Source organism: Rutidosis leptorrhynchoides, chromosome 1 (genome assembly GCF_046630445.1).
Source record: "Rutidosis leptorrhynchoides isolate AG116_Rl617_1_P2 chromosome 1, CSIRO_AGI_Rlap_v1, whole genome shotgun sequence".
Classification (NCBI taxonomy): Eukaryota; Viridiplantae; Streptophyta; class Magnoliopsida; order Asterales; family Asteraceae; genus Rutidosis; species Rutidosis leptorrhynchoides.
Window position 1 is genome coordinate 9,611,440 of NC_092333.1, and position 16,776 is coordinate 9,628,215.

The window sequence follows — 16,776 nt, forward strand, 5'->3', positions numbered from 1 at the left end:
GTTGACTTTTGTTACGTATTGTTCTATCATATGTTTGAATGGGGATCCATGAGACATTAAAAAAAATGAAAAATGATTTGGTGTTAATGAGACGGAGATGTAGATCTCACCCATGTGTAGACCTCACCCGTGAGTTGATGGGACCCACCAATGTTTGTACTTGTTTGCCCACAAACATTTAATTGGTATTCGGTTTGTGTATGAAAAAGAAGGGTGACTTTGGTTGCTAGTCTATAAAAAAAAGGAACAAGAAAAAAAAGGAGTGAGTTGGCCTCACTTGAAATTGTTGGGGTCAACTAAAGAAGACAAAAAAGGGCTTTTGATATATGAGGCCAATAGAACACGCTTGATCAAGATTAGGTGGCTATTTTTTCAACCTTCAAAATTAGTGGAAATTAGGTTGAGGACCAGTAGTGCAAATTTCGGATTCGGTTGATGATTAACAAAAGAACTTAACAAAAGCTAAAACGGAGCTAGTACATTTCAACCAACGAAAGCTTAACGGAGACTAACGGAGTTACCATTTGGTTAACTTTTGATGATTCAATTACTGAATCCTCTCCGATCAACATCAACCAATTGAAAATAATGCCTTTTGTAGAAAAAGATTCATCATTTTGGGGGAGATATGCAAATGGTTGATGTTAGAAAATGACTTCCGTGCAATTCCGTACGGGACTCGAACTTTATATCATGACTTCCATACACTCGGTATTGTACTCGATCTTCATATAATGATTTCTATACACTCAGTATAGGACTCGCGCTTCACAATAAGACTTCCAAACATGTACGGTATAGAACTCAGACTTCAAAGACAAAGTCAAAGCATTACTTCCGGAGATTCACACATATGATCAAGAAAGATTCTAATTTCCAAAGAAGAAGATAGTTAGGCTCATCCGCAATCAACTTCGGAGGATAAACACTTTCAAGATAATCACAACGGCAACATTGCTTAATCGGCAACTAAGGGAGAGATTGTTAGTATAGCAATTTCAGTAGTTTTGATTTTGTTTCAAAGAGTTGTCTGTTTGGGGGGAGCTAGAAAAAGTAATTAGACAATGACTCTTGTATATGTACATTGCAAGACTCGAGTTTAAAGAAAAAATTGTTTGATTGGGGGGGAGCTAGAGATTCAAAAAAGATCCTACATCATATGGGGAGTTATTCGAATCATGCTATATAAACCAATAGCATTCAACGAATATCTAGGGAGGAGATTGTTGTCTAGCAATCGACAAAGGTTAAAGTTGATAAAAGCTAATAGCAATTGATCGAGACTTTGAAAGAAAGATCCCATGTACTTTCAGGGGGAGCTTCTAGAGTTTTGACACTTCGTCTTAAATCAAGCAAATTCAACAAGTTATTCATAACGGATATCTAGGGAGGAGATTGTTGTCTAGCGATCGACAAAGGTAGACTTTTATGAAAGCTTCAAGACATAACACAACTAAGTCAATGGGGAGGTTGTTGTTTAGCAATCGACGATGACATATTTAGTTAGTGATGTGATCTTCAAACACATTCCGCTGTGCACATACTTAATTTGTATAGGAATTAGTTAGTTAGCTATAGTGATTCCTTTTATGTAATTTTGTATGTAAACTTGACAAGGAGCAATTTTTTAAACATAATCTCTCTCATGGGGGGAGATTGTTGACACTATAAAATGAGCAAGATTATGTTTCCTAGCCATGTAATGTGGGTCTTATATATGTGGCTATATATAATACCCCAATGCTCCATTTGTCAAGTGCTTGCCACATTTGAGCCCGTGGTATGTAATAAGAAGTTGACCATTTGATTTATTCTTTCAACATTCATACCATGTTCATCACATAATCATACATATTCATGTTTATAGGGACTAACAGTTAGTCTTCTTTCTTAAGAAAAGTTTGCCAAAAACAAAAACTCGTACTCTGTGTAACTTAGGGGATTTTATTGTTTTTAATAATGGAAATAATGTGATTGTGTAATAATTTAAATTATTAAAAAATACGATAAAAATAACAAAAATTTACCTAATATTACTTGCCGTTAACATATCATAATCATAATACATAGATACATGACATTATTTTCTAAAACAAACATATCTTTATCATTTAGACCTCTGTCAGAGAAATATTTATTTATATTTTTTTTTTTTATGATAATCCTATTAACAATGCTAAAACAAACATTACGTCATGAATAAAATATGCTTTAAAACGATGAAGACCACCTACCTACACGAAATCATGTATGACGATGAAATTGTATAACAATGAAACCCCGTGAGTATTATCTTATTATTGATACACTTAATATGTAGGGATTACAAACTCTGGAATGCTAGAAAATCCTAATGGATTCAAGCTCACAATCAAACTTGGACCGCATTACTAATTGTACTCTAATAGTTCATGCAATCCGTTGGTACGATTTTCCGTATAGCGGCTGTAAGGTACCAGTACAAGACAATAGCAGCTTAGCGTGTGGCGTATGATGTTGATTGATGTTTGCCCTCGAGAAATAATCTATGCAGACCCGGAACACGGATAAGAGATCCGTGGGGTGGCCTCAATCAATCTGGAGATCAATCTGAAATTGATCCGTATAGCGTACTGCTGCTAAGCGGCTAATGTGCGTTTAGAATGAGAAAGAACTGTGTGAGAGAGAAAGTGTACTTCTCTCTGACTGAAGTTCAGATCTGATTATGATCTGAAATGTGGTGACCCAGGGGGTCTATTTATAAGCACAAAATGTCCGAAATTCACGGGATACACGTGTCAATCACTGAATGGTTATGTTACATGAAGTATCCAGAAGGTCGGTGGCGTGTGCTGACGTGGCTGCGTGCCACTCACGCGCTTAGTGAAAGGGCTTAAGCATAGAAGTTGCCTGCAGGGCTTACGCATGGCGCTGGGCGGCCTGCTGTACGCTGGGTGGCAAATACTGAAAACCGCCAAATTTTATTATCTTTTGTGCTTTTTGATTCAAAAAATGGTGTTTTTATGCGGGTATCCTCTAGGATACTGTAGTGACCCGAACTTTTCCATGTTTATATATATTAAATGAAATTGATTTTTACATGATTAAGTGTTTCCAACATGTTAAGCAATCAAACTTGTTAAGACTTGATTATTTGAAATGAGTTTCATATAGACAATTGACCACCCAAGTTGACCGGCGATTCACGAACGTTAGAACTTGTAAAAACTATATGATGACATATATATATATATATATATATATATATATATATATATATATATATATATATATATATATATATATATATATATATATATATAACATGATATTATGATAAGTATGTATCTCATTAAGTATATTAGCAATGAACTACATATGTAAAAACAAGACTACTAACTTAAGGATTTCGAAACGAAACATACATGTAACGATTATCGTTGTAACAACATTTAAATGTATATATATCATATTAAGATATATTAATATATCATAATATCATGATAATATTGTAACATCCCGCATTTATTTTTCCCGTTAAATTATTTTAATGCCCGTCTTTTTCTGTTTAAATAATACCCTTCGTATCTAGATTCGTATCCTCTGTTATGTAACATTTTAAATATTCTCGTTATCGGATTCTAATATCTCCCGTACTCCCGTGTAACTTAAAATATTCGTTTGGTCAATTCCCGCACCCGCACCCGAACAAGAGGGACTAGTTTTGCCAAAAAGACAAAGAAGTGACTAGCACTTTGACTAGTCAACTACCTCCCCATCTTCTTTTTCATTTCATTTCTCTTTTTCTTTCATACTTCTCTATTTTCTTTCAATTCTTCAAATCAAAGAATCGTCATCTAAATCACATCTAGCAAGCTTCAATCAAAACAAAATACATATTTGGAATCCTCTCTTCATCCTCTTCAATTTGATACCAACTTCATCTCATTTGGGTAACTTTCTAAAATCACTAATTTTATGTGTTCTTGAGATTTTTGAGTTATAAAGTTGTTAATTAGTGTCTATGGCTCATTGTGATGTCGTGTATGTAATTTGTATGCTCGATTCGTTATTTTTGGTGTAACTAGTTCAATATGAAATTACTTGCTAAATCCTTGATTTTGGATGAACAAATGTTGTTAGATTGTTAAAGTGCATGTTTTAAAAGTGTTACTAGTATCATTAGCTTCATTTTGATGTATAGGTTGATTAAGGAAACTCCAAAAACATGATTATTGATTTTGAGATGTTTGACTAGGGTTTGATAGTTCTTGACATGAATTTTTGGATGCTTGAATGCCATGGAATGTTAATTATTAGTGTTTAGTTGTAATGTATGTTTCATTACCTTCAAAACGGCATATTATATGTGTGAATTGGTTTCCCGAAACTCAAATTGCATTTGAAGAACTTGAAACCTTAAAAATGAACGTTTAATGATCACTTGATGAGTTTTCGGCTATTATAAATGATGTTTTTGTTTGGTGAAACATGTTTAGTTGTGTTCCTTGTCAAAAGAGCTTTCCAACGGTATAAGATACGTCTTCTAGTTGTTTACGGTTTGAGTTTTGCGTTTGTTTGAAAATTGACCAAGTCTTGAACAAGTGAAACAGGCCTGGGACCAGGCCACGGCCATTGTCGCGGCGCGACAGGCCTGGCCGCGGGGCGGCATAAGCCGTGCCCAGCTTCTGTCTCCAATGTCCGTTTCACGTGAAATGTTTGCCATGTTTTAGACTTCCAATTCGCATGCAACTTGTTCTAACATGCTTATATATGAATAACTAGCATAGAAAATTTGTCCGAGACCCGACCCGAACATGTTGACTTTTTCGTTGACTTTGACCAAGTTTGACTTTTTGTCAAACTTAACCAATTAATTATGCAATCTTTCTAACATGATTCTATACTTGTATCTTGCATGAAACTTGACAATTTGACTCACATGCTTCATAATCGAGTCGTAACGAGCCATAGGACTAATTGAACATCTTTGACCGTTTGTGTTTACCGTTATTGATATAACCTATATGTTTAGGTCAAGACTAGCCTTGTCCTTGCACACGGTTACTTGTTGAAGTACTTTATTAACTCTTGTACTCAAGGTGAGATCATAGTCCCACTTTTTTATCACTTTTATTCTTTACATCGTGGGCTGAGAAACACATACATTTCCCACTTATTTACTTTTCATGCTTTTACATTGTGAACAAATACGAATACAAGGATGCATACGAGTTTGAACAAAAGTCCTCAATCCAATTATCATTAGTTCCACTTGCAGGGTGTAAGTGTAAGCGTGTAATTATGTTGTGTGGCCATACGGGTTTAACAAACCCTCATTCAGACGGTTCGCTACCGTTAGTGAATGAAATATAATTTCAACAATGTATAGTGTAAGTTCTAACACTAAATTCAAAATTCAGAGGGAAGATTCGGTTAAGCCTTGATAATTGGGTGCTCGTGATACAAATACTATTTTGGGATGTGAACGATTTTGGTTGAGCAATTCTTAAAGAACCTTGTGGTTCAATACAATTTACTTACTAAACCTATGATTTCACCAACGTTTTCGTTGACAGATTTCTATGTTTTTCTCAGGTCTTGCACGATATGTGATACATGCTTCCGCTCATTAATTGATACTTGCATTGGATGTCGAGTATACATGCATTTCATGGAGCGTCTTTTGACTTTACTTTAAACCGTGTCGCCTAGATTTCATTTGTACTTATAACCTTGTAACTTAACTTTTGGTTGAACAATTCTTGTAAACTTTGGAAACAATCTTTATTTTGAAATGAAGGCGACATATTTTGGTCAAACGTTGTCATAAAGACTTATGACCAGGTAAAGGGACCCACGTAGACGACGCCGTCACTTGACGATTTGTCGGGGTCGCTACAAGTATAATAATTTAACATCTCATTAGATATAATAAACAATGGGTTAACAACATTAAATGAGATCGTTAACTTAAAGGTTTCAAAACAACACTTACATGTAACGACTAACGATGACTTAACGACTCAGTTAAAATGTATATACATGTAGTGTATTTAGATGTATTAATATACTTTTGTAAGACTTCAAGACATATATCAAAACACTCATACTTAACGAAAATGGTTACAGTTACATTCCCATTCTTTTTTCATCAAGAATTCTAGTCGTATTCATACCCGTATTATACACAGCTTCTAGACGTACTTACTATGGGTATATACCAATAGGAACTAGCATGAGATTCCACTCTTGATTATGTCATGCATGACTAATCAATTTTAACTTCTACCATGAACTAGTTAACTAACTAGAACTCCTTTTAACCCCACTCACCACTTACCACTCATCATTCACTCCATTTCACTTCCAATTCTCTTTCTAATTCTCTCTCAACACACACACACACACATACACACACACTTATGAACGAATTTTTCCAGTAGCTAATCATCATCTTCATCAAAAATTACTTCAAGAATCAAGCTATAATCATCTTAGGAAGAACACTTAAAGAACACTTCGAAAATCCTTTCAAGTTTACTAGTTTACTTCCAAGCTTTCTAATCCATTCCAAGTAATCATATAAGATCAAGAAACCTTTGTTATTTACAGTAGGTTATCTTTCTTATTCAAGGTAATATTCATATTCAAACTTTGATTCAATTTCTATAACTATAAACTATCTTAATTCGAGTAAAAATCTTACTTGAACTTGTTTTTTTGTCATGATCCTACTTCAAGAACTTTCAAGCCATCCAAGATCCTTTGAAGCTAGATCATTTCTTGTCACTTACAGTAGGTTTACCTACTAAACTTGAGGTAGTAATGATGTTCATAACATCATTCGATTCATATATATAAAACTACCTTATTCGAAGGTTTAAACTCGTAATCACTAGAACATAGTTTAGTTAATTCTAAACTTGTTCGCAAACAAAAGTTAATCCTTCTAACTTGACTTTTAAAATCAACTAAACACATGTTCTATATCTATATGATATGCTAACTTAATGATTTAAAACCGAAAAACACGAAAAACATCGTAAAACCGGATATACGCCGTCGTAGTAACACCGCAGGCTGTTTTGGGTTAGTTAATTCAAAACTATGATAAACTTTGATTTAAAAGTTGTTCTTCTGAGAAAATGATTTTTCTTATGAACATGAAACTATATCCAAAAATCATGGTTAAACTCAAAGTGGAAGTATGTTTTCCAAAATGGTCATCTAGACGTCGTTCTCTCGACTGAAATGACTACCTTTACAAAAATGACTTGTAACCTGTATTTTTGACTATAAACTTATACTTTTTCTGTTTAGATTCATAAACTTAAGTTCAATATGAAACCATAGCAACTTGAAACACTCAAAACGGATTTAAAACGAAGAAGTTATGGGTAAAACAAGATTGGTTAATTTTTTTTCTTGATTGTAGCTACGTGAAAATTGGTAACAAATCTATATTAATCATATCCTAGCTAACTCATATTGTATTATACATGTATTATAATATATTATGTAATCTTGGGATACCATAGACACGAATACAATGTTTTGACATATCATATCGACCCATCTATATATATATTTCGGAACAACCATAGACACTCTATATGCAGTAATGTTGGAGTTAGCTATACATGGTTGAGGTTGATTCCAAAATATTATATATACTTTGAGTTGTGATCTAGCCTGAGGCTTGTATACACGAGGTCGTGGATTGATTCGAGATAATATATATTGCTTTATTTTCTGTACATCTAACTGTGGACAACTAGTTGTAGGTTACTAACGAGGACAGCTGACTTAATAAACTTAAAATATTAAAACGTATTAAAAATATTGTAAATATATTTTGAACATACTTTGATATATATGTACATATTTGTTATAGGTTCGTGAGTCGACCAGTGGCCAAGTCTTACTTCCCGACGAAGTAAAAATATGTGAAAGTGAGTTACAGTCCCACTTTTAAAATCTAATATTTTGGGATGAGAATACATGCAGTTTTGAAAATGATTTACAAAATAGACACAAGTATTGAAACTACATTCTATGTTGAATCGTTATACCGGATATCGCCCTTGTTGAACTTGGTAACATAAGAATTGGTGTTTATTATAATTGCCACCAATTGACGCGAATCCTAAAGATAGATCTATGGGCCATTGACAAGCCCCAGTTAGAGAATTTGAACTGCTTTAGTACTTCGATATTTATATATGGGGATATTCTAGATGCATTTGTTAATGTCGGTTACCAGGTGTTCAACCATACGAACGATTTTTATGCAGATTGCATGTTATTGAAAGATGAAATCTTGTGGTCTATTATTACAATTTGATATATAGGTTAAAAATATAACTCACCAACATTTTTGTTGACGTTTAAAACATGTTTATTCTCAGGTGATTATTAAGAGCTTTCGCTGTTGCATGCTAATATATGGACAAGATTTGGTGTCAGCATGCTTGTATAATATTGTTTAAAACTGCATTCGAGATTTACTTTGTTGTAACATATTAATATTGTAAACCAATATGTATTGGTAGTGTGTAAGTGTGATATTTTTAAATTATCATTTCTGATAATCTAGGTGGTGTCTTTTTAACCTTGTCGATAAAATAAAGGTTATGGTTTGTTTTAAAAACGAATGCAGTATTTGAAAAACGTCTCATATAGAGGTCAAAACCTCGCAACGAAATCAATTAATATAGAACGTTTATAATCAATATGAACGGAACATTTCAGATACACCATTACAATCCGAACGGCGAAATTACTAAACTTCGGAGTGAAAGAAACACCAACTATTTAACGAATAAATAAAAATACATTTTTTCACTATATAAACTTTAACAACGATATTATTTAAATATTTATGTTTATTGGTATTGAAATTCGAGTGTTATGGTCTTATGGATTATGGATGATGTGACATAAAATAAAATAAGGATTAATCCGTGGTTGCATGACTAGCCGACGATAGTGCAATGTGTTTAGGGTTCTGGTATGATTTGACGGGTGATATGGAGACATCGACTTAAGGCGCCTTACTGATATCTCTAATACCATGTAAAACAATGAAACCTTATAACTATTACCTTATTATTTATACAGAATAAATAAGGATTTTTATAAACTCTAGAATATTAGGAAACTCTAACGAACTCAAACTCACAGTCAAACTTGTGTCGTATCACTTATTTTACTCTAATAGAGAATTAGTGATAGAGATGACGAGAAGGTGCTCTTGCTCTTGTCAATGGAATGGATCACCGAAAAACTGAAACTACAAACCAAACCCATCATCAAATCACATGCTAGTTACACGAATTTCCCAAAATGCCCCCACATATTCAAAAACGATAAATATCTCCACGCGTACACGCGCCTTCTGCCACCACCTTTTTATGCACTTTCTTTAACGTTACACACAAAAACCCTCTCATACTAACACACACAAATCTATACATACACATACGAATCTTATTTTTCTCTCTTTTATCCTAAATCCCAAAATTTACGCCGTAAAAATCCTACATATTTCAACATCGATTACTACTCTGCTAATAACACAACCAGATCCCTATGGCTGTCCGCCACCGTCCTCCGCAGCCGTCGTGGGCACCGCCGCACCGACCACCAGACTCAACACCATACAATATAATTCCAATCCATAACCTTCTTGCCGACCATCCCTCACTCCGATTCCCAGAAGTACGCGCCGCAACTGCCGCTTTACGCGCCGTGGGAGACCTCCGTAAACCGCCGTTTGTCCCATGGCAACCACACTACGACCTACTCGATTGGCTTGGTGCATTTTTCGGATTTCAAAACCCTAATGTTCAAAATCAACGTGAGCATCTGGTATTGCATCTTGCTAATGCTCAGATGCGTCTTCAACCGCCGCCTGATAACGTCGGCACGTTAGATCCGTCAGTTCTCCGGCGGTTTCGACGGAAACTGCTTGGCAACTACACGCATTGGTGCTCTTTTTTAGGCCGGAAATCGAATATCTGGATCTCCGATACTCGTCGTGGATACTCCGAATCAGATAACCGCCGTGAGCTTCTGTATGTTTCCATGTATCTACTAATTTGGGGTGAGTCTGCTAATTTAAGATTTGTTCCTGAATGTTTATGTTACATCTTTCATCATATGGCAATGGAACTGAATAAAATATTAGAAGATTATATAGATGAAAATACGGGTAGGCCCGTTTTGCCTTCCATATCGGGCGAAAACGCATTCTTAAATCGCGTTGTTACCCCGATTTATGAAACTGTTAAGGCTGAGGTAGAGAATAGTAGGAATGGAACTGTTCCGCATTCGAATTGGCGGAATTACGATGATATAAATGAGTACTTTTGGAGCAGGAGGTGTTTTGAAAAGTTGAAATGGCCGATTGATATCGGGAGTAACTTTTTTGTTACAACGAGTAAAGGGAAACGAGTTGGGAAGACAGGGTTTGTTGAGCAGAGATCTTTTTTGAATTTGTTTAGGAGTTTCGATAAGCTATGGATCATGTTGATCCTGTTTCTTCAGGCTGCCATTATAATCGCTTGGAGAGATCCGAGTGAGTACCCATGGCAGGCATTAGGGCAGAGAGAGATTCAAGTGAAGGTTTTGTCAATTTTTATTAGTTGGAGTGTGTTGCGATTTGTGCAGTCTCTTCTTGATGGTGGGATGCAGTTTAAACTGGTTTCTCGTGAGACGATGTGGCTTGGGGTTCGAATGGTATCAAAGATTGTGACATCTGCTTGTTGGATTATAATCTTTGTGGTGTTTTATGCTAAAATTTGGGAACAGAGAAACCATGATCGTAAGTGGTCTGCTGCTGCTAATCAGAAAGTGGTTACTTTTGTGGAGGTTTGTTTGGTGTTTATGATCCCTGAGATATTAGCATTAGCTCTTTTTGTTCTGCCATGGATTCGCAACTTTCTTGAAAATACAAACTGGAGGATCTTTTATGTGATCACATGGTGGTTTCAGAGCCGAACTTTTGTGGGTCGTGGACTAAGAGAAGGTTTGGTTGATAACATTAAGTATTCCCTTTTTTGGATTGTGGTTCTGGCAACAAAATTTTGTTTCAGTTACTTTTTACAGATTAAACCAATGATTCAACCGACTAAAGATCTTTTAGACCTGAAAGATGTGACTTATGAATGGCATCAGTTTTTTGGTAACAGTAATCAGTTTGCAGTGGGGCTTCTTTGGGCACCAGTCGTTTTGATTTATCTAATGGATATGCAGATTTGGTACTCGATTTATTCGTCTGAAGTCGGTATGGGAGTTGGTTTATTCAACCATTTGGGTGAGATCCGAAACATGCAACAGTTGAGATTAAGGTTTCAATTTTTCGCTAGTGCAATGCAGTTCAATCTCATGCCTGAAGAACAAATGTTGAATCAAAGAGGGACTATTAAAAGTAAGTTGAAAGATTTTGTTCATAGATTGAAGCTGAGATACGGGTTTGGTAGACCGTTTAAGAAACTTGAGACAGATCAAGTTGAGGCTCAAAAATTTGCATTGGTATGGAACGAGATTATATTGACATTTAGAGAAGAAGATATTGTTAGTGATCAAGAAGTTGAATTACTTGAATTACCACAAAACACTTGGAATGTTAGAGTGGTTCGGTGGCCGTGTTTATTACTTTGTAACGAGCTGTTACTTGCACTTAGTCAGGCAAAAGAGTTGGTTGATGCACCCGATAAATGGCTTTGGTACAAAATGGCTAAAAGCGAGTATAGACGTTGTGCTGTTATAGAAGCTTACGATAGTGTAAAACACTTGTTGCTGACGATAGTAAAGCTTAATACACCTGAACACTCGATTGTTACAACTTTCTTTCAAGAAATCGATAACGCGGTGAACATTGAAAAGTTTACAAAAACTTTCAATTTGGCTGTACTTCCCAAGATTCACGCGAAGCTGATCACACTCGTTGATCTTATAATGAAGCCTACGAAAGATTTGAACAGAGTGGTTAATACGTTACAGGCGTTGTACGAGATTGCTACGCGAGATTTTTTTAAAGATAAGAGGAGTATGGGTCAGCTGAAAGAGGAGGGGTTGGCCCCACAAAGGCTGATCCCGGGCAGCGGGTTACTTTTTGAAAATGCTGTTGAGTTACCCGGCTTAGAAAAAGATAATTTCTATAGACAAGCGAGACGACTTCACACAATTCTTACATCTCGGGATGCAATGAACAATGTTCCTTTTAATCTTGAAGCTAGACGTCGTATTGCCTTTTTTAGCAACTCGTTGTTTATGAACATGCCACATGCCCCACAAGTAGAAAAGATGATGGCTTTTAGTGTCTTGACACCTTACTATAATGAAGAAGTGGTGTACAACAAAGAACAGCTTAGAACCGAGAATGAAGATGGTGTTTCCACTCTTTATTATTTGCAGACGATATATGCTGACGAGTGGAAAAACTTTTTGCAAAGAATGAGACGAGAAGGGATGAAATCGGACAACGAGTTGTGGACTGTTAAACTCAGGGAGCTTCGGCTTTGGGCATCGTATCGAGGTCAAACACTTGCACGTACTGTTAGGGGTATGATGTATTACTATCGCGCACTAAAGATGCTTGCTTTTCTTGATTCTGCTGCTGAGGTGGATATTCGTGAAGGGTCACTGGAACTTATGTCTATGAAACGTGACGGCGGCGGCGGTGGTGGCGGTGATGGTGGTAGAGTGGTGGGACGGGGTATAAGTAGAGCTGATAGTACAGTGAGTACTTTGTTTAAAGGCCATGAGTATGGAACAGCTTTGATGAAATACACATATGTAGTTGCGTGTCAAATTTACGGGACTCAAAAGGCGAAAAAAGATCCCCATGCGGATGAGATTTTGTATCTGATGAAAAACAATGAAGCGCTTCGAGTTGCTTATGTTGATGAAGTGCCAGTACCAGACGGAACAACAAAGTATTCCTCTGTTCTGGTGAAGTATGATCAAGAATTGGAAAAAGAAGTTGAGATTTATCGTGTGAAATTGCCGGGCCCGTTAAAGCTTGGGGAGGGAAAGCCCGAGAATCAGAATCATGCCATGATATTTACTCGAGGAGATGCTGTTCAGACGATTGATATGAATCAAGACAATTATTTTGAGGAGGCCCTTAAAATGAGAAACTTATTGGAAGAATACAAATGTTATTATGGTATTCGTAAGCCAACTATTCTAGGTGTCCGGGAGAATATCTTTACGGGCTCAGTTTCTTCATTAGCTTGGTTCATGTCGGCCCAAGAAACGAGCTTTGTGACATTGGGTCAGAGGGTTTTAGCTAACCCGTTGAAGATCCGTTTACATTATGGCCACCCGGATGTTTTTGACCGGTTCTGGTTTCTGACCCGTGGCGGGCTTAGTAAAGCATCGAGACTAATCAACTTAAGCGAAGATATATTTGCAGGTTTTTATTTATTATTATTTTTTTTATTTTTTTTTGGGCAAACTAAAAATATTATATATTAATCAACAATATTTGCAGGTTTTAACTGCACTCTAAGGGGTGGGAATGTGACACATCATGAGTATATCCAAGTGGGTAAAGGAAGAGATGTTGGTCTTAACCAAGTTTCGATGTTTGAGGCGAAAGTTGCAAGTGGAAACGGGGAGCAAGTTTTAAGCAGGGATGTGTATCGTTTGGGTCATAGGCTCGATTTCTTCAGAATGCTCTCGTTTTATTATACAACTGTTGGATTCTTCTTTAACACGTTGATGATTTCGCTGACAGTTTATGCGTTTTTGTGGGGCCGATTGTATATGGCGTTGAGTGGGGTCGAGAGTTCAGTTGCAAACAATGTTAACACTAATCAAGCACTGGGAGCCATTTTAAACCAGCAGTTCATTGTACAACTCGGTCTTTTTACTGCGTTACCGATGATAGTTGAAAATTCTCTCGAGCTTGGTTTTCTTGCTGCCATTTGGGATTTCATCACTATGCAATTACAACTTTCTTCAGTTTTCTTCACCTTCTCTTTGGGTACTCATTCTCATTACTTTGTATATAAGTTATATTACCATGTTATAATTTGAATTGTAATTGTAATTTTGATCATTAAAGTAATCACAAAGCATGAAGCTTTGTTACTAAATACTAGTACTAACATAAGAAATTTGAAAGTGAAGTAAAGAATATAACCAAACTTGTTTTTTGTTATAGGTACTCGTGCTCATTACTTTGGGCGGACTATTCTTCACGGTGGAGCAAAATACCGGGCAACAGGACGAGGTTTTGTTGTAGAACACAAGACATTTGCTGAAAATTACCGGCTATATGCTCGTTCTCATTTTGTAAAGGCAATCGAGCTTGGGTTGATACTCACGGTTTATGCTGGCTACAGCCCGGTTGCTAAAGGAACTTTTACATATATCGCGTTAACCATCTCGAGTTGGTTCTTAGTGTTCTCGTGGATCATGGCACCGTTTGTGTTTAATCCTTCTGGTTTTGACTGGTTGAAAACCGTGTATGATTTTGATGATTTTATGAGTTGGATCTGGTTTAGAGGGGGTGTGTTTGCTAAACCTGAACAGAGTTGGGAAAAATGGTGGTTAGAAGAACAAGACCATTTAAGAACAACCGGGTTTTTCGGGAAGTTATTTGAGATTATTTTGGATTTAAGGTTTTTCTTTTTCCAATATGGGATTGTTTACCAATTGGGTATTGCAGCCGGAAGCAAAAGTATTGCAGTTTACTTGCTTTCTTGGATATATGTGGTGGTGGCTCTTTGTATTTATTCAACGATAGCGTATGCACGCGATAAATACTCTGCTAAAGAGCATATTTATTACCGGCTCGTTCAGTTTCTTGTTATCATTCTTGGATCGCTTATAATTATTGGGTTGATTCAGTTCACACATTTCAAGTTTCTTGATTTGCTCACGAGTTTGTTGGCTTTTGTTCCGACTGGTTGGGGATTTCTGTTGATTGCACAAGTGTTTCGTCCTGTTCTGCAGAATACTTGGATTTGGGGGACGGTTGTTTCTGTGGCCCGTATGTATGATATAATGTTTGGAGTGATTATTATGTTCCCGGTGGCGTTTTTGTCTTGGATGCCTGGTTTCCAGTCTATGCAAACGAGAATACTGTTTAATGATGCATTCAGTAGGGGTTTGCAGATATTCAAGATCATTGTTGGGAAAAAATCTAAAAGTTGAATTGGTTAGCTGAGGTAAATTTTCTTTTACAGTGTTGCTTTCACTCATACTAATCATTTCACTTATACCATTTGAGTCTTAATAATCATGGTTTATGTAAATGTAAGTTTGACATTCACAGTCAAAATGCTCAATGAAAGGAACAAACTTAACAAAGGTAAAATTCGTTGATCTTGTAGCACTATTCCTGTGACACCAAAGTTATAATGTTGGATAATTGACCTGAATTATTGCTACGTGGTTTTAATATTCATACATTCCCGGATATAAACCCAATGTTTTGTTCCCTGTTTCTTTTATTGCAGGTATATGATATATGATAGTTGGATTGAATAGATCTTTTGCTGTGTACACTATGTTTTGCATGTAAAGTGGAAACCAAATTGTTTATTCCAATTATAGGTACGTTCCTGTACGTTGCTTGTATCTCTATAACCATTTTAATTTCTCACTATTGCTCATTTACTCAGTTCAGTAGTACAGTTAAACATGTTATTCTGAGTTACAAAAGATAAGTTATACACTTGATCGACTTTCACCAAATTTGACCGAGTCAGACCCGAATTTTGACCGTTGACCGACTTTTTCAGTTTATTTTTGTTTCGGGTCGGGCTCGTCACCAAGCCGACTAGTCAGCCATCACAGCCGTTTTTTGCAGCCCTGATATCACCTCTTTAGTCTTTACCCTATATTTTGCTTTGACTTCACTTGCCAAATGAATTACCCTAACTTAAATATAAGATTTCTGTTTGCAGACTAGAATAATAGATAGATATTAATCATGGTTTATGTAAATGTAAGTTTGACATTCAAAGTCTGCTAACTTGTAACAAAGTTTGAGGCTTTTGAGAAGTACTTATCTAAAAGTTCTATATTGTGTTCCTGTATCACCATAGTTATTACCTAGTGGTTTTAAGATTCTCACATTCCTGGATTTTAAGTCAATGTGTTTTTCCTTGTTTCTTTTATTGCAGATATATATATGACAGTTTGATTGAGTAGATCTTTCGTTAGTACATTGTAAAGTGGCAGCTTCATGAGTATTCTGTTTTAGTTTCTTTAGCGTGGAATGCAAATTGCTCATGGTAATTAGGTACGTTTGTGTATGTTGCTTGTATCTCTATCATCCATTTTAGTTCCTCACTATTGCCCATTTACTTAGGTAGTAAATTTGAAAATGTTATTTCGAGTTGGAAAAGATGAGTTTATGACTCAGTTTGATTGGGACTGGTACTCAGAAAATGAAAGTTGTTGGCTAATCTTTAATTTCTTTTTTTGGGCATGTTCTGCAGATTTGAGGTTTGACATCGAGGGAAGTAGATATAATGCAGAATTTGAGGTGCTATAATATCGACTGTTTTTTTACTTGTTCGTTATGTAGATGATGAATAGTGATTTCTTAACTTTATTAGAAGGGCCGTTTTTGTGATATACTTTCAAATTCTTGATGTTTTGTTCTAATTCAGTTGAAAAGTTAGTTATCTTTGCATGCCGAGTTTGTCTGGTTGGAAATTTTTTTTCATTTCATTTCTGAATTTGTATGATGTTATCATGTTAAAGCTAAATAAATGAAGAGGTAGAGTGAAAATGTAAAAAAGGAATTTAACCTTTACATCAGCTGTG

At 35.9% G+C, this 16,776-nt stretch overlaps 1 protein-coding gene and 1 non-coding gene across 2 annotated transcripts; both read left to right on the forward strand.

The window, feature by feature from the left end:
- The first annotated feature begins 9,573 nt into the window (after window positions 1-9,573).
- Window positions 9,574-16,655, forward strand: LOC139856212 (callose synthase 12-like). Its single transcript, XM_071845462.1, has 5 exons — window positions 9,574-13,405; window positions 13,484-13,978; window positions 14,159-15,167; window positions 15,459-15,555; window positions 16,446-16,655. Exons 1-3 carry the CDS (start codon window positions 9,574-9,576, stop codon window positions 15,151-15,153), a joined length of 5,322 nt encoding a protein of 1,773 aa, XP_071701563.1. The 3' UTR covers window positions 15,154-15,167; window positions 15,459-15,555; window positions 16,446-16,655.
- LOC139887443 (small nucleolar RNA J33) lies at window positions 12,542-12,626 on the forward strand. Its single transcript, XR_011773275.1, has one exon. It is a non-coding gene; the product is annotated as a small nucleolar RNA J33 (small nucleolar RNA).
- Window positions 16,656-16,776: the final 121 nt, after the last annotated feature.